Here is a 22,664-nt window from a genome sequence, read left to right as displayed (position 1 = left end):
CCTTGATGACCCATTGCCCTCTGGGAATCAAAGGCTGAGAGAGGAACTTGTGCCAGGCAGGGTCACAGCAGACCCTGATCCCAAAAAGGACACTGGCAGATACAGAGCCTGACTCCGGAGGCAGACACAAAGAATAAGGCTGCAACCAAGAGGAGAGTTTAGGCTCCCCAAAGACCGTTTTATTTTATTTTGTTTTATTTGTAAATTTTGTTAGCTGCTTTTCACTACTAGGAGTTCCCAAACAGGGTGCAATGTCAATACAACGTAACAGAAGAGCACAACATGAACAGAATCAGCACACCCAGTGTTTATTTTCTAGAAAAATAGGTGCCGGTACCAACCATGAAGTTGTTAACAGTACGTGCCACACTTTTTAACAACAACAAAAAGAGGTGCTGGTACTGAAAAAAAGCAGAGAGCACACCCGTGTGTGACCAAACTCCAACTATATTCCTGGGTGAATAAAGAAGCCTTCAATTGCCAGCAAATGCTCAAAGACCTGGTGTCAGGCAAAACTGAGAGGGTTTTGAGAGGGGAGGGAATTCTATAATCAGGGTGCCTATTCAGTAAATGCCATCTCTTGGCTTGCCAAATGTCAATGCCATGTCAGACTAGGACCTTGGAGACAGGGGTTCAAATCCCCACTTGGCCATGAAGCCCATTGGGTGACCTTTGGCCAGTTGCAGCCTCTCAGCCTAGCCTACTTCACAGGGTTGTTGTGGGGATTAAACAAGGAGGGGGAGAACCACATATGCCACCTTGAGCTCCTTGGATAAAACGGTAGGTTAAACTTGCAATCAATCAATCAAGCCAAAATCCTGACAACTGCAGCACTGTCAAGAGGATATTTTAAACATGGCATTCATTCGTTTATTTATAAAGGTATTTATACCCTGCCCTCATAAAATATCAGGGTTGTGTACATCAATTACAAGCAATAGAAAACAAACATTAAAATGACAGATCACAAAAAAGGTAAAATGTAGGCCTGCAATTTTGATGGATGGATGGATGGATTGTTGTCTAAACCCCCTTTGTGACCAAGTGAAATGAAATAATGTAAATAAATGTCTGTATCAGGCAGAGTGCCTATAGCCCTTTGATTTCAGGCCTAATTAACCTTGGCTGCTGGACATGCAGATAGGGCTGAGAGGAGGCTGGAGATTGGTGGGGGAGATGCTGACATGAAAAGGGCGCTAATGGCTCCCCTGAGTCCAACCCCATGAGGTTCCTAGGAGGAGAAGGGTCATTTGAAAAGCTTTTCTTCTGGGTCAGTCTGTGCAATTTCCCAGACCTATCACCTTACCATCTCTCTCAGCTTTCCAACACTGCCTTTCCCACCTATGCTGGAGAAAGAAGAGAGCAAAGCACATACTTCATAGGTATGGACTGTTAATATACAAGATCCTATGCGTATTTGTATGTATATGTATATGTATGACTTCACCCCCAAAGCCACACTCTTCCATTGCCTTGGACAGATGCCAACAACAAAATGTCCCCCTTAGCAAAAGAAGAGAGTCAACAACTCACCTGTTCTTGTGGCCACGTCTGTCTTTCCTCGGGGGTTCTTGACTTGGTTTTGAAGCCTCTGGGTACATCTCCCACTTGCTTTGATGCAGTGGGGATGTTCAATGATTTTGGCCTTCCCAGATGCCTGTTGGAGCTGTGGCCAGACTCTCCCTTTGGACAAGTCTCTGCATAGTCATTTGGCACGTTTTCAGTTCCTCCATGCTCCGGGCTCATCTCCGAGGCGCTGTTGATGCTGCTCATGCTCATGCTCATCTTAATCTCTGCAACGATCTGGTCAATGTCTTCCTCCTGTTCTTCTAGCTCGGCCTCTTCTTTCCCAGAGTGGTAAGGAGACATCCCGTGGGGATTCCCATTTGCTTCAGGCGAGTAGTAACCCTGGTAGCGCTCTTCGCTTGGATGGCAATACTGGAGGTTCTCTTCTTGGTCTTGGATCTCCAGGCAGGCCACCTCCCCTTCCAAAACCTGGACGCAGCCCTCGTGGTGGCCCGGGGCTTCTGTGGCTTCGCATTCATCCCGGTGCTGCATTTTCATGTCGGACCACTCCGCTTCCTCCACAGCTTCCTGGCACTCATCCGTCTCCACTGGATGTTCTTCATGGGGGACATACTCTTCCCCACTGCAGTCCATCCCTTCCAGGTAACCGTCATCCTCTGGGCAGTATCGGATATAGTAAGTAATCCCTTCTTCTTCCTCCGGGAGCCCCTCATCGTAATCCTCCTCTTCGGAAGTGTTGTTGACATAATCAGAACTGGAGTCGCCATCTCCGCTGTGGTCGAGACACTCGTGCTCGGCCAGCGTAGGGGTGCCTTCCCTGGCAGCCGCAACCTCCGTCTCCTTCTCCACATAGTCCTCCACAGGCAAGTTATCACCCTCATTTTCAGCCTCCCTACCCTGAGGCAAAGGCGGGGAAGCTCTCGCCCGGTGATCCAGCATGCTGGCTGTGGTGGTTTGACATTTCCTGCTCGCCATGGCTGACAACTCACATGACAATCATGTCTGAGGAACACCTGCAGGCAAGAGTCCAAAGAAGAAATCAGACACCAACAACAGTCATTGTTTAATCAAAAGGTTAGCAGTAGGAAATCAAAAAAATAATACTACTGGGGTGTACAGAAACACACACATATATATATATATATGCCAGGTAGGGTGGAGTGGGGGACGCGGGTGGCGCTGTGGTGTAAACCACAGAGCCTAGGGCTTGCTGATTGGAAGGTCGGCGGTTCGAATCCCCGCGACGGGGTGAGCTCCCGTTGCTTGGTCCCTGCTCCTGCCAACCTAGCAGTTCGAAAGCACCTCAAAGTGCAAGTAGATAAATAGGTACCACTCCGGCGGGAAGGTAAACGGCATTTCCGTGTGCTGCTCTGGTTCGCCAGAAGCGGCTTAGTCATGCTGGCCACATGACCTGGAAGCTGTACGCCGGCTCCCTCGGCCAATAAAGCGAGATGAGTGCCGCAACCCCAGAGTTGGTCACGACTGGACCTAATGGTCAGGGGTCCCTTTACCATTACCTAGGGTGGAGTGGAGCACAAGACTCATAAATTATCCCATCGAAAGCTGGAAATCTTACTGCAACAACTTTGCTGGATGTCAAGCCATGTTGAAATGCCATTAAATAATCCACATTGTAACAAAAAGGGGAAAAGGTAGATTTAGATGGTCTAATTCAGGGACTTTTCTATTCTAGAGTACTCTGGGTCCCCGGGACACCTCAGCACAAGAAGCAAAAATGAAAATCAAGCTTCTGTGAAAAGCAGCTTGCCCCCCCCCCCATGAATCTTCCCCTGCAAATCTGCAGTTGTCAAAGAGTGTGGGGTGCATTTTAGGATGTACTGCAGTCTCCTCCAACTGAGTGCCCCCCCCAAGCAATTCAACTGTTCAGCAAGTCTCTTGAGAACAGAATCTAGACTGCAGGGGCAGAGGTGCACCACACATGGAAGGGCCTATTGGACAAATTGCTGGTGCATTACAAAGGAAACTGTGAAGGCCATAAAGAGGCTGAGAGCCAACCAGGGCCAGAGGGAGGAATCAGGATCATTGGAAGCTTGGGAAAAGCAGCACATTAAATGGAAGTTGCAAAAAATGTCACTGCTCTGAAAACAACCATTTGCCCATCGTAATAATGATGAGATTGTTAGTGAGCGTTCATATTAAATCAAGCAGTTAAAAGTGCCATTTCAGGCAATATTGATTTGTCACTATAAATGTGATTAAAAAGGGAATAATCTGCACCTCTCAACAGAGAATACTAATTAGACTTCTAGTTACTGTTCCATATAACATGTCTTTCAAAGTGACCTGCCCCTTGACTCTCCTTCAGGCTTGTAGTCAATCCTCCCTTATTTCATACAGTGGTACCTCGGGTTAAGTACTTAATTCGTTCCGGAGGTCTGTTCTTAACCTGAAACTGTTCTTAACCTGAAGCACCACTTTAGCTAATGGGGCCTCCCGCTGCTGCCGCGCCGCCGGAGCACGATTTCTGTTCTCATCCTAAGCAAAGTTCTTAACCCGAGGTACTATTTCTGGGTTAGCGGAGTCTGTAACCTGAAGCATATGTAACCTGAAGCGTATGTAACCTGAGGTACCACTGTACAGGCTGGCTCTAAAAGTCAACCACAGGAAGGGCCTCATCAGAGACTGCCCTGCCTACCTCATGACAACAGGACACAGGTTGAGGCGCAGGGCTGCTTCCTACATATACACACAGGACAGGTCAGAAACGGGCAAATTTCCCCGTGTGGTCAAGGGCCACTAGTAGCGCCATCTGGGGGCAGACCCCCCTAATATTTTTGATAAGGGAGCCTCCCCGCCCCCCCCTCAATTCCACAGCAATCCTCAAAAGCAAGTGCCAAGGTAAGGAAGCTTCACCCTGCTGGGTCCTTTTGAAGATGACCAGGGACACGGAAGGGCAAAGTGTCTGCACCCAGAGCCTCCCTTTGCCAATTGCCAGAGCACCTCCCCAGAGGGTACACTGGCAATCTCTTTACCCTGCCATGTCCCTTTCACAAAGATAAGGAGCTGGTGGGGGATGGCGGTCCGAGTTGGTCTGGCTGGGTTGGGGGGGGCGTAGCAGATACGACGTCATGCACATGTGACACCCCCCCCCCCAATGTTGGGTGCAACTGGGTGCTTCGGAGTGCTGCATTCCCTTGGGGGTAATCTGCTGAGGGTCACATGGTGAGCAGGGCAGAAGACAACAGTGGGTGGGGGCAAAGCGCTCCTCCTCTCCATGCCAAGGGCTGCTGGGAAGACGGGCAGATGGCTTTTGAAATTAGGCTGAGGTCCACAAGCTGCCCACTCCTGTTATAAATGATCTAACCAAGCAACACACCGGACAGCTGCAACACAACTGAACTACGGCCATGTTAAGAAGTTAAGCCAGGTCACTATGTGAGTGACTATTTGGCACAAGGTTTAATCCTCCCCTAGCCCAAGGTGCCAACCAGAAAGAGGGCTCTAGGATTCACACCAAGCACCATGTCAGACCCTCCAAGTGCCCCTATTATCAAGGGACAGTCCCAGATTTACAGAAGCCATCCCAGTTTCTGATTCGATCCCAGAATGTCCCCCTTTTCCTTAGGACGTTCCTATTTTCATCGGTGAAATGTTGGAGGGTATGGTACCCAACCCCTGAGCCATCTGAAGGCAGCCCTGCATAGGGAAGTTTTTTAATGATTAATAGTTCATTATATTTTTATATATGTTGGTAGCTGCCCAGAGTGGCTGGGCCAACCCAGTCAGATCGGCAGTGTATAAATAGTAATATTATTATTATTACTGTGGAATAGGACATCCCTATTTTCATCAGAGAAATGTTGGAGGGTGTGCTGTGTATGATACCATGATACACTATATTCTTTATTAAATTTCTATTCTGCACTTCACCAAAGAATCACAGGGCGGTTTACAATATAAAAACACAAAAACACATAACATAGTAACAAAAGCAATAATCTCCTGCACAATTTAAATATTATTATTTAATTTAAATGGTCATAACTTCCCCAAAATAATTCTGGGTGCTGTAGTTTGTTAAAGGTGCTGAGAGTGGCTAGGAGAACCCTAATCCCTCACCACGCTACAATTCCCAGAGTGATTTAACAGTCAATCCCTTTGGGAACTGTAGCTCTGTGAGGAGAAGAGGGGCGTTTCCTAACAACTCTGAACACCCTTAACGAACTACAGTACCCAGAATTCTTTGGGGGAAGCCTTGACTGTTTAAAGTGGTATCCTAGCGTTTTATATGTACAGTGCGAATGTGGCCACAGGAAAACAGAAGACACATTCATTTTGATGGAAGAACAGGATCAGCAAGGTAGAAATCTTCATGGCTATATAAAAAACGAGAATAAATATTTCAAATATGGAAGGAAGCTTGCCCTGACGAATGGGGGGGGGGGAGCTAGTTATTCCTCCCCTGAAAGAAATGAGTCCACAGCAATTAAAAGCAATGACTGCCAACTCATATTGATCAGTAATACCTAGCACTTTCAAGATACAAAAGGAAATCAATGTGTAATTTGCAGTGCCATTCCTTTTGTTCCAATTTAGGACACAGTGATGAGGAGCTCACTCAGGTTTCATTACCTCAGCAGAAAGGGCCCACTCATTAGCATCAGAAACTCATAAATGCTTAGTAGTTTTTCCTTCCCAACTTTTTAACAATGTAAAAAGCAATGAACTCTGAATAAACAGCTCAGTCTGCATGCACCTTTCCGTATCTGTTTTTAGGCTCAGCCTAGACAAGTCATCAGGTAGTAAATGGCTCCTGGACTTATCACAGGGGAAGTTTTTGTGTTTGGGAAGAAGAATTGATTGTTAAGCCACTCTGGGAACTGTAGGTCTGTGCGGGGAATAGGTGTCCCCTAACAACTCTCAGCACCCTCCACAACTGCAGCTCCCAGGATTCTCTGGGGCAAGCCATGGCATGATAGCTCTTAAATGTATGGTGTGAATACTGCCTCTGTCGGACAAACTGATGATGGGAATTGTAGTCTACAAAACTATTGAGGGCACTACACTGCTGCCAGTCTGCCAGAGGTTTAAAGTATTATGCAGACTGAGTGGGCGAGACCAATAGTGGGTCCAGGTAGTTTCTGCACATGCTGTAGAGAAGAGCTTTCCAAACTGTGTGTAAGTGTGTCACACAAACACTCCAGGTGCTCCTCCTGGGGCTGGAAAGGGGTGAGTTTGCTCTGGTTTGCTAGGAAAACAGAATTACTGTGTCACAAAATGATGCATGTCTATGTCACCAACATGAAAAGTTTGGAAAGCTCTGCTGTAGAGGGAAGTGAGGGGCAGATGGGGCTTGTCCACCTGGGAAGGGAGCCCATCTAGTAGAAGGAAAACTCTGGTCCCTTGTGGATGTCTTGGGAGAAGAAAAGGCTAAGAAGTAAACCCTAAGAAGATCCAGAGTGGAATCCCTAAGACAGTTGGATGGTGCCTTGTACACTTCCTTCTGGCAACTCCTGCAGCCAAGCTGGTGCCAAATGTATTGTTCTGCTTTCTTTTGGACCACATCAGCAAGGCCAAGGGTCTTGTCATCTGGGCAGCCCAGGACCTCTGTACACACTGTCCAGGTTTGACCCTGGGGAGGCCACTTTGGGGCTGCTACTGCAGCAGTTTGACTTGACCCCCAGAACACTCCATTGTTGCTTGAGACAGATGGATGCCAAGAATAAGGTAGTCTCCTGGATTCCAGTGAGAATCATTAGGCTAAGCTGAATGGCAAAAGTAGCTAAGTGCTAAGCTTTCCTTGCCCAGATTGTTCTAGGGGCCCAAAAACAGCAGCTTCAGAAATGCCAGAATTCCTACAGACCAGGAACACAAGAGGATCATCACTGGCCAGCACCCAGAAATGTGTGAGGGCGGAGAAGCAGTTTGCGATGTGAGATAGTTTGTCATAGTAAAAGCTTTTGAAAAATGGTAAGAGAGATATATCTCCCTGTGGTCTGCTTAACAGGAAATTAATTTTGAGGTGGTTGGCAGTTGTTTGATCTCTGAGGAAACTCTGGGATAAGGTTTTTTCCCCTCCCTGACTCCACAAAGAAGGTGGCCTTGTTATCAGGATCAAATATTCCTTGGGGAAATTGGAGCAGATCAACATGAAAAGCATACACATTAGTAAGAGGTGGATGGTCTTCCAGACTTCTTTGCGTTATCACCATGATCTGCATAGAGGGCATTTGAGTCTGAAGCTTTCTATAATGACGGGCAACTAGACTGAAGAGCATTATGTAAAATGGCACAAAATATTACAGCAAGCTGTAGCTTCCTCCAGAGATGGCTGAAGAATACTTAAAAAGGTAAAGCGACCCCTGACCATTAGGTCCAGTCATGACTGACTCTGGGGTTGTGGCGCTCATCTCGCTTTATTGGCCAAGGGAGCTGGCGTACAGCTTCTGGGTCATGTGGCCAGCATGACTAAACCGCTTTTGGCGAACCAGAGCAGCGCACGGAAACGCCGTTTACCTTCCCGCCGGAGCAGTACCTATTTATCTACTTGCACTGGCATGCTTTCAAACTGCTAGGTTGGCAGGAGCAGGGACCGAGCAACGGGAGCTCACCCCATCACGGGGATTTGAACCGCCGACCTTCTGATCGGCAAGTCCTAGGCTCTGTGGTTTAACCCACAGCGCTACCCACGTCCCTTCTGAAGAATACTTACCTGCTCCATTTTACATTGCAGTATCTTCTCTCTGCAAATGCAAAGTTATTTGCTTTGGCAATGGGGGAGGGGGAGAAAGAAACATCCTTTCCTGTCTGTCCCTAGTGCAGACTGCACATATAATAAGGATAGGGAAGCCCATAATCTCTGAGACAGTGCAGTGATTGTGGTCATGCTACAACCTCCTGCTAGCACATAAGTAGCATCCGGTTGGGTTACAAATTGGATGGGGGACCACGTGTTGAGATTCCTGCATTGGGGTCCCTTCCAACTCTTTGATATTCTACAATCTTACAAGAGCTCAGTGGCATCATAAAAATTCTGAAGGGGTTCTAGAGATTTAGAGAACAGGACATGCAAGCTCTACAACAGAGCTGTTGCTGGTTCACCATCCTTGGGAGATGGGATGTCATGGCGCTGGGTTCCAGCAACCTAATCTAATCAGTTGGTATGTGCAGGATTCCTTGCAGATGAGCAGATACCTTGGGTCCTGCTCTGAAACATTTTGGTGGAGAGCAAAATTGGTTGATTCATCTCTACCCAAATTCTGGACTGGATCACAGAAGCCAGAAGATGAAGAGACTTTCCAAAGCACAAGAAGAGAGAAATTGTTTATTTTTATTTTTTTTAATCTAATCATCATGCAAATACACCTATTTTATGTTATTAGATAGAATATAAACTTATAGCATGTAGCTTTCACCATCAAAATGCTCAGTCATCTACTTTTCCAGGACCTCAAAACATACCGTATACATCTAACCTAATTGCCCTAATTACCTCCTTGTCATTCATTCTTAAAGCACTGAGTGCTTTGAAGTGCAGCAAATATTTACCATGAAGGGTATAACTGTCATCTTACAATTCCAATTATTATCTCCCACCTGCATTTTAAGAAGTGAATATTCAATGTTGTTCAAACGTTGTCAATGCGTAGCCTTATCCATCAAACAAAACTATTTCTTACAAGATAAAGTCCTTAGGACTGTCTTTGTTTCTTTCACAATGAAATATCCAACTATCACACTGGTTACACTTTCCAACTAGAGAACAACAAAATAAATTATCCCCAAAGCAATTTCATAATTATCCCCAAAGCATTTTCATATTCTTAATCACACTCATGTTTGCTTTATCGGTATCACCTCTTTAGATTCCTGATTTGCATTATCATAATTGAATATAACTTACACAGTACAATGAACAATTAACTTATTCCTGTGCAAAGGGAAAGGGGAGGTGTTTGTAAACGAGAACATCCACACCAGATTGCCTGATTTTGCTCAGGTATTTCACACAATACTAGAACTGGAAAGTTCAAAGGGATCCCAAGAGTCATCTAGTCCAACTCCCTGCAGTACAGGAGAGTAGAGTTGGGGGGTCACAGAAGAGGAGACCACACCCCTAAGTGTAGAAAGAATTGGGAGAGGCATTGAATGGTGGGAGTGGGAGAGGGAGTCTTGTTTGTCTTGCAGTATCATTGGAGGAGAGAGTTCCCAGCTGGCTAATAGAAATAATGGTTGGCTTACAGTCCTAGGTACAAATAGGGATGGAATAATCTGTCAGTTTTTGTTCTCTGTTTCTCTTTCTTCCAGATTTAAATTTGGTTATCCATATTTTGAAGCACTTTGCAATTCTTTTAATAAAAAGATTCCTCCTGAAAATTAATCAGCATCTTAATGCAATTTTATTTTCTGTTTGAGAGAAAACATATAATGGGGAGAACCAAGACCCCCTCCCATGTTAATTCCCAACCCCCAGGCCTAAAAGTTCCCTGTGCTCTTTCCTAATCACAATCCTTAAAACAAGGTGGCAACAAAAGCATTTCACCCTGTATTGATTTGCTAAGGCTGGTAAGTGTTTTGAAACAACAAGGGGCTTTCTTTTTTGGCTAACAACGAACCATGTCACTCTGTTTTGTAAAGAACCATTTCTTTATAAACATCCGTAGCCCTCAGCGGATTCTGTATGAGGTGTGTTGTTCCTCAGTGCATAATCTCTACACATAAAAAACGGGCTTTAAAATATTTATCCCCATCTCCAGTATGCACCAATAGACTCCAAAAATTACAGCTAGTTAGAAGATAAAATAAGCCTGTTGATGGTTTCAGCAGATATTCAGGCAAGCCCCCACCCCCCACCCCTTGCCTCCTACACACAGACACACTCTGCTTGCAGAAAATGTCAGGGATGATGATGTTGCCTAGAGAATTTATCGTCTTCAAGTTAACCTCCGCATAACGAAGGAGGATATTAAAGCTAAAGACAACCTACTCTTTCCACTCCATGACCACATTCACACCATACATTTAAAGCATTACGAGAGCACTTTAAATGGTCTTGGCTCCCCCACAAAGAAGGATGGGAGCTGCTGTTTGTTATGGGTGTTTCATGGTTCCCCGTGAAGAGGGACGGGTCATTAAGCCATTCTGAGAACTGTAGCTCTGGGAAGGGGAGGAGGGTCCCGTAACAGTGCCCGTAACACAGAGCAGCTCCCAGGATTCTTGGGGGGAAGCATAGCTATTTAGAGAAGCACCATCACACTTTAAATGTATCGCGTGAAATGTGTTGAAATGGCACCCTTTGTATATAATAATGTGAGGGGGAGAGCAGGGCTATCATTATGCCCCTTGCCAGCTCTCTATTAGGGAGCATGGAATTAAGCCTGACCAGAGCATGTGGAACCCTGATCGTGCAGGATTTCACACAACAGGGGAGCCTGCACTGCCCTCGCAGGTGTGCACCCCCAACATATAAACAGACAGGATGTGACACCATAGGTAGTCAGTGGGCAGAGCGCTGCTCCGTGACTCATGTCATGACTGATGGCCAAGGAACTGCAGTGGGTGCCAGTATCCAGAGGAATTCAGTTCAGTTCACCTTTAAAACCGAATCTCTCATTCCACACTTTCAGAAACAATGTGAGAACCAAAACACAGCCATCCCTCAAAATTCTGAATTTTGCATTACAGTTCTCCAACAACAGAATGCAAATATTCGGGGAAAGTGTCACACAAATCAATTCCTTAGTGAAAATAAAATACAGAAATGCATTAAGTTAAACTACTTGCAATAATGAATACCTTGGTCCAAACTGCAGGCAGCAATGCATTTATTAAGAGAAATTGCACTAATTTTTGAATAATTTTTATGAGGAGTTAAAAAACACCACAGATTGCTGAAGAAATGTGGAGAACTGAATTTAAGACTGGAAAAATGAGAATCTGAGAAAACAAAAATTGCCAGATTATTCCATCATTACCATAAGAGCCAACTCCTAGGTGCCAAGAGGTCACTTCGACCTTGATTACGGTTGGTTGGTTGGTTGGTTGGTTGGTTGGTTGATTATGCTGGGTAGGGCTTACCCCCCCCCCCCATATTTTATTCAAGATCACACCCCTGCTCATTACTCTTGGGCACTGTAAGAACATTGCACTAAATGGGTCTTTGGCCTGATCTAGCCAGACTTTTTATCTAAGACTTTTTATCTCCAGGGTGGGAGCTACCTACGCTTGGCTTCTCTTTCGTTCTGTCTTTCACCCACACAGAGCCACTGCTGCACAAGACAATTGTCTCACATCCCTTGCTGATGGAACAAGGATTCCTCCTTGCTAGCACACTGCCCTTGATTTCAAAAGAAATGTGTCAACTTTACACCTGCAGAGAAGCTGGCCTATTCATTATCAAGCATAAAAACATTTTTTTCTCCTCCCAGTGACTCATTTAATTCTTACAATTCCTAACAAGCTGAGCACTCCTAGCGACTGATATTAAATCACATGGCGAGACTGAGAGAACAAGCTGCTTTTGAACAAAATGTTTCTTTAAAAACAATAAAAATCAGAGACAGAAAAGTATAGGAGGGTCCAATAGGAATACCAAAGGGACTTTGATTAAAATAGGATTGATGGAATGCCATGGACATGCAACAGGAAGCAGGAAGTGTCATAAGCCTTTTCAGGGAAAACAAACAGCAGCATATCCACAAGGGGACATGAAGAAGAAGAAGAAGAAGAAGAAGAAGAAGAAGAAGAAGAAGAAGAAGAAGAGTTTGGATTTGATATCCTGCTTTATCACTACCCGAAGGAGTCTCAAAGCGGCTAACATTCTCCTTTCCCTTCCTCCCCCACAACAAACACTCTGTGAGGTGAGTGGGGCTGAGAGACTTCAGAGAAGTGTGACTAGTCCAAGGTCACCCAGCAGCTGCAGGTGGAGGAGCGGGGAAGCGAACCTGGTTCACCAGATTACGAGTCCACCGCTCTTCACCACTACACCACACTGACCTCAGCTTCATTTATAGTAAGCCTGCAACTGACACATGGGTTACGTTCCAGGGATTGCGCCTAAAGCTAAATGTGAGTATAGTCAGAACACATTGGGTTCAACTGCCAGTAGGATTGCCAAGGTCTTGTTTCCCAGATGCCTAACCCTTTCTCACCTATTTTTTATTTATTCATGAGCTGCAACTCTCATCATCCCATCTGTGCTTTAGCCTTTTTTGTCACTGCCTCTTAAGAAGGTAAGAAGAGCCCTGAGACTGGATTAGACCAAATTCCCAGCTAGTCTAGTATCCTGTTCCCTGTTCACTGTGTGAGTATCTGGAGGCGATTGGGGGATGGATGGCAGCTAACAGATTGACGTTGAATCCTGACAAGACAGAAGTACAGCCATACCTTGGAGGTCGAACGGAATCCGTTCCAGAAGTCCATTCTACTTCCAAAACATTTGAAAACCAAATTGTGGCTCCTGCAGCCAATCACAAGCCATGTAAGTCCTGTTGGACATTTGGGTTCCAAAAGAGCATTCGCAATCACTGGAACAATCACTTCCAGGTTTGCAGCATTTGGGAGTCAAAACGTCCAAGTTCTGGGGTGTTCGACAACCAAGGTACGACTGTACTGTTTTTGGGGGACAGGGGCAGGCAGGTGTGGAGGACTCCCTGGTCCTGAATGTGGTAACTGTCCTCCTGAAGGACCAGGTGCGCAGCCTGGGAGTCATTTTGGACTCACAGCTGTCCATGGAGGCGCAGGTCAATTCTTTGTCCAGGGCAGCTGTTTATCAGCTCCATCTGGTACGCAGGCTGAGACCCTACCTGCCAGCTCACCACCTTGCCAGAGTGGTGCATGCTCTGGTTATCTCCTGCCTGGACTACTACAATGCACTCTACGTGGGGCTACCTTTGAAGGTGACTCGGAAACTACAACTAATCGAGAATGCGGCAGGTAGACTGGTGACTGGGAGTGGCCGCTAAGACCATATAACACTGGTCCTAAAGGATTTACATTCAGTCCCAGTACGTTTCCAAGCACAATTTAAAGGTGCTGACCTTTAAAGCCCTAAACGGTCTTGGCCCTATAGACCTGAAGGAATGTCTCCACCCACATCGTCCAGCCCGGGCACTGAGATCCAGCTCCAAGGGCCTTCTGGCGGTTCTCTCACTGCGAGAAGTGAGGTTACAGAGAACCAGGCAGAGGGCCTTCTCAGTAGTGGTTCTCGCCCTGTGGAATGCTCTCCCACCAGATGTCAAGGAAATAAACAACTATCTGACTTTTAGAAGACATCTGAAGGCAGCCCTGTTTAGGGAAGTTTTTAATGTTTGATGTTTTATCATGTTCTAATATTCTGTTGGGAGCTGCCCAAAGTGGCTGGGGAAACACAGCCAGATGGGCAGGGTATAAATGAATTATTATTATTATTATTATTATTATTATTATTATTATTATTCCCACACTGGCCAACCAGATACTTGTGGCAAGCCCACAAGCAGGTCTGAGCACAACATCTGATTCCCAGCAACTGGTATCCAGAGGTATTCTGCCTCCAACAATGACCTTAATAAGTTTGCAAAAGGGTAGCTTTTGCCTTCCAGATGTGGCTGGGTTACAAATACCAGCCTACCTGACCATTGGCCATGCTGGCTGGGAGACATGGGAGCTTGAGATCAACAACATCTCTGTTTATGATGGCAGTATGTTGTTGAAAACCCGCTTTGAGGTTTGTCTACAATCAAGAAGTATGTACTTTTCTGAAATAATAATAAAATAATAATAATAATAAAAACATCTAGGGGGGACACTGGCTATCCATGGGTTTCGTTGTCCTTTTCTGCACCGCTCCCAGCTTCATGATACCCTTTTTTGAGACAAGTCAGGTCAGATCAGTGATTTTTGGGGGTGTGGAGAACTTCAGCATCCCAGGCTATATAGAACATGAGGTATTTGACAATACACATTTGATTTCCTTATTGGACTTTATAAAAGAGGCTAATTGGCAATGGTACTTGCAATTGAAATGATACACATGGCATGAGGTAGTAGAAAGACAGTATCTGATATGAACCAGTTGCCTTTTGGAATGTGTGGGCTGAGTGAGAACTCTCGAGAAGGCTCTGTGTAAATGCAGCAGGGAAGCAGATCGCTAATGTCTTTGCACTTACTGATATAGCTGTAAAATAATGTTATTTTGGCCTGCATAATTATGGGCAGAACAGATGGTGGAAGCCTAAAACTTTCATTAAAAAGGGGGGGGGGACAGTTTGCCAATGTCTCAGTAGTCTTTTTTAAAAAAGTAAAAAAAAATATGTACTTATTCTTGTACATTCCAGAAGGAATCCATATTGCTGTTGCAAGCAAGATAGTGGATTCAGACCTCGATTAAGGAAATAACATTAACTGGGGGGGGGGGGGAGAAATTAAAAGGCAGCGGACATAATTCATCTTTTTCTTGCTGAGAGACTTCCTGTTGATGTTTAATGCGCTCTCTCTCTCTCTCTCTCTCTTAAAGAAAACGATTTCAAAAAGTCTTACAGAAATGAAGTATAAATCATAGTTGGGTATGTTTTGCCTGGAAAAGAGGAGACTGAGAGGAGGTATGGCAGCCATCGTCACCGTTCTAAAGAGCTGCCATGTGGAAGATGGAGCAAGCTTGTTTTCTCCAGCTGTAGAGCAGGCATAGGCAAACTTGGCCCTCCAGATGTTTTGGGACTACAACTCCCATCATCCCTAGCTAACAGGACTAGTGGTCAGGGATAATGGGAATTGTAGTCTCCAAACATCTGGAGGCCTGAGTTTGCTTATACCTGCTCTAGAGGGTAGGACTAGAACTAATGGCTTCAAGTTACAAGACAAGAGATTCTGACTATACACCAGAAAGAACTTCCTGACAGTAAGAGCTGTTTGACAGTGGAACAGACTCCCTTGGGAGGTGGTGGACTCTCCTTCCTTGGAGGTCTTTAAGCAGTTTGGATGGCCATCTGTCGTGGATGCTTCAGCTGAGATTCCTGCATTGCCGGGGTTGGACTAGATGACCCTCAGGACCCCTTCCAACTCTACCATTCTACGATTTTATGAGTAATGTATAACACAAATTGAACTTTAATGTGCACAATGTCTCTTGCTCCTCTGGATGGAATTAAAGAGAGATGTGCGCGAAGGTAAAATGTCCATTTGCTGCTCTGCATACGTTTGCCTCTGGCATCGCTCACCAGTCGCATGTGTCCTTTGGCCGACTGCCCAGAAGAGAATATGGCCCCTATGCTGAAAATAGACTCTCCCCCTTGTACTGTAGGCTTTTCTTTTTAAAAGAGCAAATAGTTGCTGTAATGACATGAGAAAGGGGGCACACATTCTTAGGAATGCTGAGCAGTTACCCATAAAAACAATTTGATTATAATAATAATAATGATAATAATAATAATAATAATTTATTATTTGTACCCCGCCCATCTGGCTGGGTTTCCCCAGCCACTCTGGGCGGCTTCCATAGAAACAAAAAATACAGTAAAATATCACAGATTAAAAGCTTCCCTGAACAGGGCTGCCTTAAGATGCCCTCTAAATGTCAGGTAGTTATTTATTGCTTTGACATCTGATGGGAGGGCGTTCCACAGGGCGGGCGCCACTACCGAGAAGGCCCTCTGCCTGGTTCCCTGTAGCTTTGCTTCTCGCAATGAGGGAACCGCCAGAAGGCCCTCGGCGCTGGACCTCAGCGTCCGGGCAGAACGATGGGGGTGGAGACGCTCCTTCAGGTATACTGGGCCGAGGCCGTTTAGGGCTTTAAAGGTCAACACCAACACTTTGAATTGTGCTCGGAAACGTACTGGGAGCCAATGTAGGTCTTTCAAGACCGGTGTTATGTGGTCTCGGCGGCCACCCCCAGTCACCAGTCTAGCTGCCGCATTCTGTATTAATTGTAGTTTCCGGGTCACCTTCAAAGGTAGCCCCACGTAGAGCGCATTGCAGTAGTCCAAGCGGGAGATAACCAGAGCATGCACCACTCTGGCGAGACAGTCCGCGGGCAGGTAGGGTCTCAGCCTGCGTACCAGGTGGAGTTGGTAGACAGCTGCCCTGGATACAGAATTGACCTGTGCCTCCATGGACAGCTGTGAGTCCAAAATGACTCCCAGGCTGCGCACCTGGTCCTTCAGGGGCACAGTTACCCTATTCAGGACCAGGGAGTCCTCCACACCAGCCTGCCCCCTGTCTCCCAAAAACAATACTTCTGTCTTGTCAGGATTCAACTTCAATCCATTAGCCGCCATCCATCCTCCAACCGCCTCCAGGCACTCACACAGGACCTTCACCGCCTTCACTGGTTCTGATTTGAAAGAGAGGTAGAGCTGGGTATCATCTGCATACTGATGGACACCCAGTCCAAATCCCCTGATGATCTCTCCCAGCGGCTTCATATAGATGTTAAAAAGCATGGAGGAGAGGACGGAACCCTGAGGCACCCCACAAGTGAGGGCCCAGGGGTCTGAACACTCATCCCCCACCACCACTTTCTGGACACGGCCCAGGAGGAAGGAGCGGAACCACTGTATAACAGTGCCCCCAGCTCCCAGCCCCTCTAGACGGTCCAGAAGGATGTTATGATCGATTGTATCAAAGGCCGCTGAGAGATCCAGCAGAACCAGGAAACAACTCTCACCTTTGTCCCTAGCTCGCCGGAGATCATCAACCAGTGCGACCAAGGCAGTTTCAGTCCCATGGTGAGGCCTGAATCCCGATTGGAAGGGATCCAAATGGTCCGCATCCTCCAGGCGTGCCTGGAGTTGTTCAGCAACCACGCGCTCAATCACCTTGCCCAAGAATGGAAGATTTGAGACTGGGCGATAGTTGGCCATACTGGCCGGGTCTAAAGATGGTTTTTTAAGAAGCGGTTTAATGACCGCCTCTTTCAGCGGATCTGGGAATGTTCCCTCACAGAGGGAAGCATTCACCACCCCGCAGAGCCCATCGCCCAGCCCTTCCCGGCTTGCTTTTATTAGCCAGGATGGGCAAAGATCAAGGAGACAGGTGGTTGCTTTCACGCGTCCAAGCAGCCTGTCCACATTATGAGAAAGCTTTCCTCTGAAACATCTGCCCTGTTTCCCTACTTTAGCCTTTCCTTTCAGATCACTTTGTGCCACACCCATCCTTTAAACTCGGCTCCTTTTGCCTTGAGTCTGGAGTCTGGGGACTCAGCTATACAGCTGCAAATAAAACATTTTAAATGTGTTGTAAAGTGTAACTTACAAATGTCACACTTGATGGCAATGGTGAGCTATCGCAAATTCAATATATTTTTCAAAACGTTTTCTAAAAAAGCATTTTCACAGCATTTTTTATATGTGTGTAGATTCTACCTAGGTCTTCTGCGACACTCTCCTGGCTTCTCCTTCCCCCTGACCTCTATGCTCTTCTCTCTCCCGTTTACCAGCTTCACTGATGTAAAGGTAAAGGGACCCCTGACCATTAGGTCCAGTCGTGGCTGACTCTGGGGTTGCAGCGCTCATCTCGCTTTATTGGCCAAGGGAGCCGGCGTACAGCTTCCGGGTCATGTGGCCAGCATGACTAAGCCGCTTCTGGCGAACCAGAGCAGCACATGGAAACGCCGTTTACCTTCCCGCTGGAGCGATACCTATTTATCTACTTGCACTTTGACGTGCTTTCGAACTGCTAGGTTGGCAGGAGCTGGGACAGAGCAAAGGGAGCTCACCCCGTCGCGGGGATTCGAACTGCCAACCTTCTGATTGGCAAGCCCTAGGCTCAGTGGTTTAACCCACAGTGCCACCCGCGTCCCATTCACTGATATACAGTATACACTATAGTGAACACTATTCACGTTTTCCCCACCCAAATTCTTAACCAAGTAGAAGGGCATCATAATTTTGCTAAGTTTCTGATTTCTGCCCCCACATCTTATGTTTCAGTTTCCTGGGCTAATGTTTTGAACCCCCCTGGGTGCAGCAGCCTCTAAAACAGAAGGAAACCACTGTATGCTAAATACCAAACACAAAATGGCTCAACTGCTTTGCAGGTAGTTTTAATGTTTTATTCCCAAGAGTCAGTGAAGAAAAGCTAATGAAAGCTTTAAGCAGATATGAAAACCATGGTTGTGTTCAGGTCTCATGATAAACCAGGATTTCTGACAATTTGGGGGGCATTAACAGCGTTCCATTGTATGCCCCCATCACTTCCTCCATGGCATAAGTTGGAGAAACAAGCCAAAATTAAGCGCAGCTTCCCATGAAGTCTAAAACCAGGGCTGTGGGTTGCTTTCCCCCAACAAACCAGGATCCCTTAAATGGATCCTGTTGCTGGCTTGTTGGGCCTGGTTTGCAAGTGAAAAACAACCCATGATTTTGTGTTCAAATGCCGTGGGAAACTGCAGCTTCTGGATTTCAGTCTGATCAGGCTGTCAGCATGATACATGTCTGTGCCAGCCCCAGGTGAGTGTCTGTGGACAAGATACAACCGTGTGTCTTTAGCGGGTCCTCACTTCTCCTTCCACTGCCTATTCACTTGCTCTATGCCTATGAGACCCTACCCAACATGTATAAGGACAGAGAGAGGAGAAACCAGCCGAGTGAAGGATGCTTCTCACTTGAGTCACATCTTGCATGCCAGAGAAGGCAGGGGGAGCAGGGACAGTTGGATCTGTATGTTTGGGGGGGGGGCAGTGGGCCCCCTGGAGAACTGTGGGTGCTGACAGGCACTCAATGATTCTGACCCCTGAAATCCATTCTACTGTTCAATTAACCACAATAAGCCAGAAATGTGCACACTTGCCCTGAGCTTCCTAGAAGCCAGGTAAGAATTTAAATATGTAAAATAAATATAGTATACTGAAAAGTTTACGTTTGGGTACACACACATGAAAAAATGGTGTTGCTTCTTAGTTTGGAACTCTTCCCCAAGCAGGTTTACAGTGGTACCTTGGGTTACATACGCTTCAGGTTACATACGCTTCAGGTTACAGACTCTGCTAACCCAGAAATAGTACCTCAGGTTAAGAATTTTGCTTCAGGATGAGAACAGAAATCGTTCTCTGGCGGCGTGGCAGCAGCAGCAGAAGGAGGCCCCATTAGCTAAAGTGGTGCTTCAGGGTAAGAACAGTTTCAGGTTAAGAACAGACCTCCGGAACGAATTAAGTACTTAACCCGAGGTACCACTGTACTATAAGCCATCAGGCTCTGCACATGGAGCTTGACTGTTTCACAATCACAGCTTCATCGACCAGAAGCTCCATTTTCTAATCAGTTAGTTCTGGCAGTCCGAGATACACTCGGTGGTTTACTAGCTTCCTAAAAGGCTCTGGGCATGCTCCAGGATCCCTTCCAGCCAAGCTGGCTACAACAAGCAGCAAAATACCAAGCAGCTGGGGAGGCTCTCCAGAATGCACACATTTTATTTTTTAAAAAGAAGTTTTAAAAGCTCCCAAACTCTCCTTGCCTTTCCAGTGCTGTTTGTGCTCCAGTTCCAGATGGCATAAGACAAGCTTCACAGCTTAAGGGGAAAGAGGCTGCTTGTTAGCAGATTGCTTTTTGAAAGTCCTTGGTGAGCAACGTTCAAAATCTTCCCAGCTACACTCACAGATCTTTCTGACTGCCAAAGCGTTGGCATTGCAGGGTGGACAGCATTCATCAGCCAGAAGAGAAAAGAGGAGTTGTGATTCTCACAAGGGTTGCACCTTTAACAAATGGTTCATTGATGTAAAAGACGCATCGTTCCCCATTAAAACAGAAATGTTAAAGGGGGGAAGCCATTTCTTAATTTTGATAATTAACAACATCATTAATTTCATTATTATTTTATTCATTCATTTTCTTTCCACTCATTCTCTAAGGGGGACACAGCTATGATTCTGTTGCCTGTAACTTCTGTGTTTCCATATATGAGAGCCCATAATAATATTAACATCAGGAAGAACTCTCTGGTGGTAAGAGCTGTTTGACCATGGAACGGTCTCCCCTGGGAGGCTGTGGACTCTCCTTCCTTGGAGGTTTTGAAGCAGAGGTTGGGTGTCCATCTGTCAGGGATGCTATAGCTGAGATTCCAGCACTGCAGGGGGATAGACTAGATGGCCCTTGGGGTCCCTTCCAACTCTACAATTCTATGACTCTATGAAACCCTGTATTCCTGTACAACATACATCACAACTTATAACAATGGCAGCTGAAGTATTAAAGTTATTTATATATATATCTCCAGTGCTTTTTTCTGGAGAGATGCAGGGGTATGCATACCCCGAAACATTTTGTGAATCTAACATGAGAAGAAACTAAAAACTGACGGTGAATCGTCAGTTCTGTTGCTACCCCCGATGGCGGCCTCATTTCCTGTCATGGTGTTTCCTGAGTCTCAGACGGAAGCCAGCGTTTAATGTGTGAAGTAGGAGTTGGAATCTAGCAGGTGATTGGTCAGTTTCATTGTTACCACCCCCGATGGCGGCTTCATTTCCTTTCCCAGTGATTTTCGTGAGTCAAAATGAAAGTAACCCTAAACAAAACACTGTATATCTCTACCTCTGCATACCTAGGGATGGATAGATACCTCCTATCCACACACATCTACCTACCTACCATACCTATATCTAAAACCACAATACTAATAATATTAAATAACAACCATGTCAGGACTGGATACAACCATTTAAAAAAACAAAAAAAACAATCACAGTTGGAGTAAAATTTCATTCAAAGGAAAGGCCTGTCAAAATCAAAACATCTTCACTACAGGTGGTGACCAAGTTGCGCAGGCATTCCAATCCTGGCTGCTGCGCATGTCAGTGGAGAACAAATAAGAACGCCCTGCCCCATTACTTTGCGCCACACCCCCATAACAATCCCCACCACCCATTCTGCCTTCTTCTGGGTCCAAAAGGACCCACACGTCAGCTGGACATGCTCCAAATGTTTGCCGCCTGTACTTATGTGGGGGGAAAGGCCAACAATGAGGGGACAAAGCAGGCCTCTTTGTAAGGAGGGAGTTCCATAATCTGGGTGCCACATCCAAGAAAGCCCTGCTTTGTGTCCCAGAAAATCCAGAGAATCCTAATGGAAATAGGGACAGAAATTGCAGGTGGATGCTTATTCATTCTATGTCCAGTACAGAAATCAATCCATTGAATACAATCACAATTCACTGTTGTTGATGCTTTGCGTTGAAATAAAGGGAGCAAAATAACGTCATGGCAACACAATTTACACAACCTATGTTCCATGTAGGGAAAGGCTGTCCATCAGAGATATCCTGGCCCCAAACCCTGACCAGTAACCTCAAGCTGTTCCATTGTAGAAACAAATAAATGAGAAAAGAACATGCCACCTGAAACTCACCCCTGTCTATGCCATTTGCTCCTGTAAGAACCTATTTCCCTTTGTTTGCAAGTTTCATTTCCTATGAAGCAGGAGCTGTAACTGAAAGCTCTCCCCGTACCTTCCCCATAAGGCACACCTTCCCCCTTAGAGGAGTACCATGACACCACCGCTGATCATGGGTCCATCTAGCCCAGTGATATCAACAATGGCTGGCAGCAGCTCTCCAGTTTCAGACAGGAGTCTTTCCCCTTCCTGGGGATCAATCCTGTGGCCCTTCCGCATGCCCAGCAGCCTGGCCCTACGTAGGGCTGCTCAAGGTCTTTCCCAGGTCATAGGTTATTTGTTTCTTTCCCCACAAACCAGTGGGAACTGTTCACACAGCTGCTTTATTTGAGACATAGATTTGCAACAACAAATATATGATTTTTTACTTTGGGAATAAAAAGAAAGAAATGGGATTTATTTTTTTAAGCAGTCACTGCACCTTCTTCCCCCCGATTTTTGCCTCACTCTGCAGAGCAATGTCCAAAGAAGTGAAATGTCTTAAGGTACATCTCACATGTTTCTTCGTTCATCGTTCCAAATCCCTTTAATATTCTGAAATATACTCAGAGTCGCAAAGTGATTTCATGCTCTTTATTCAGCTCATAGTGGTGAGGAGGAATGAATGAATGTCCCCTCAAAGTATCTGCTTTATATACATTATTTACACAATGGGCTGCACATGATTGGCTCATTCTGCAATTCTACTGTAAGCCAATCAGGTTGTGGATTCACTTATATCTGGAGCATGATTGGGTGGTTCCTGCCAACCAATCATACTGCTGCATTGTTCTAGGACCAATCAGACTGCTGCATTCTGAATCCTATTGTTCTAGGACC

At 45.9% G+C, this 22,664-nt stretch overlaps 1 protein-coding gene across 5 annotated transcripts in view; it reads right to left on the bottom strand.

Annotated features, from left to right (window-relative positions):
* The window catches only part of APBA2 (amyloid beta precursor protein binding family A member 2), a 106,003-nt gene that overhangs the window by 42,975 nt on the left and 40,364 nt on the right, over positions 1–22,664 (bottom strand). For all 5 annotated transcript variants that reach the window (XM_080980723.1, XM_080980722.1, XM_080980726.1 and 2 more), the window contains one exon: positions 1,534–2,540. In XM_080980723.1, coding sequence (XP_080836849.1) covers positions 1,534–2,502 — 969 coding nt within the window. In that variant the 5' untranslated portion in view covers positions 2,503–2,540. The remainder of the gene's footprint in view (positions 1–1,533; positions 2,541–22,664) is intronic.

This window comes from Podarcis pityusensis, assembly GCF_964106645.2.
Source record: "Podarcis pityusensis genome assembly, chromosome: 14".
In the NCBI taxonomy this organism is placed as follows: Eukaryota; Metazoa; Chordata; class Lepidosauria; order Squamata; family Lacertidae; genus Podarcis; species Podarcis pityusensis.
Note: the sequence above shows the minus strand (reverse complement) of the source record. Positions and strands in the feature narration are given on the sequence as shown.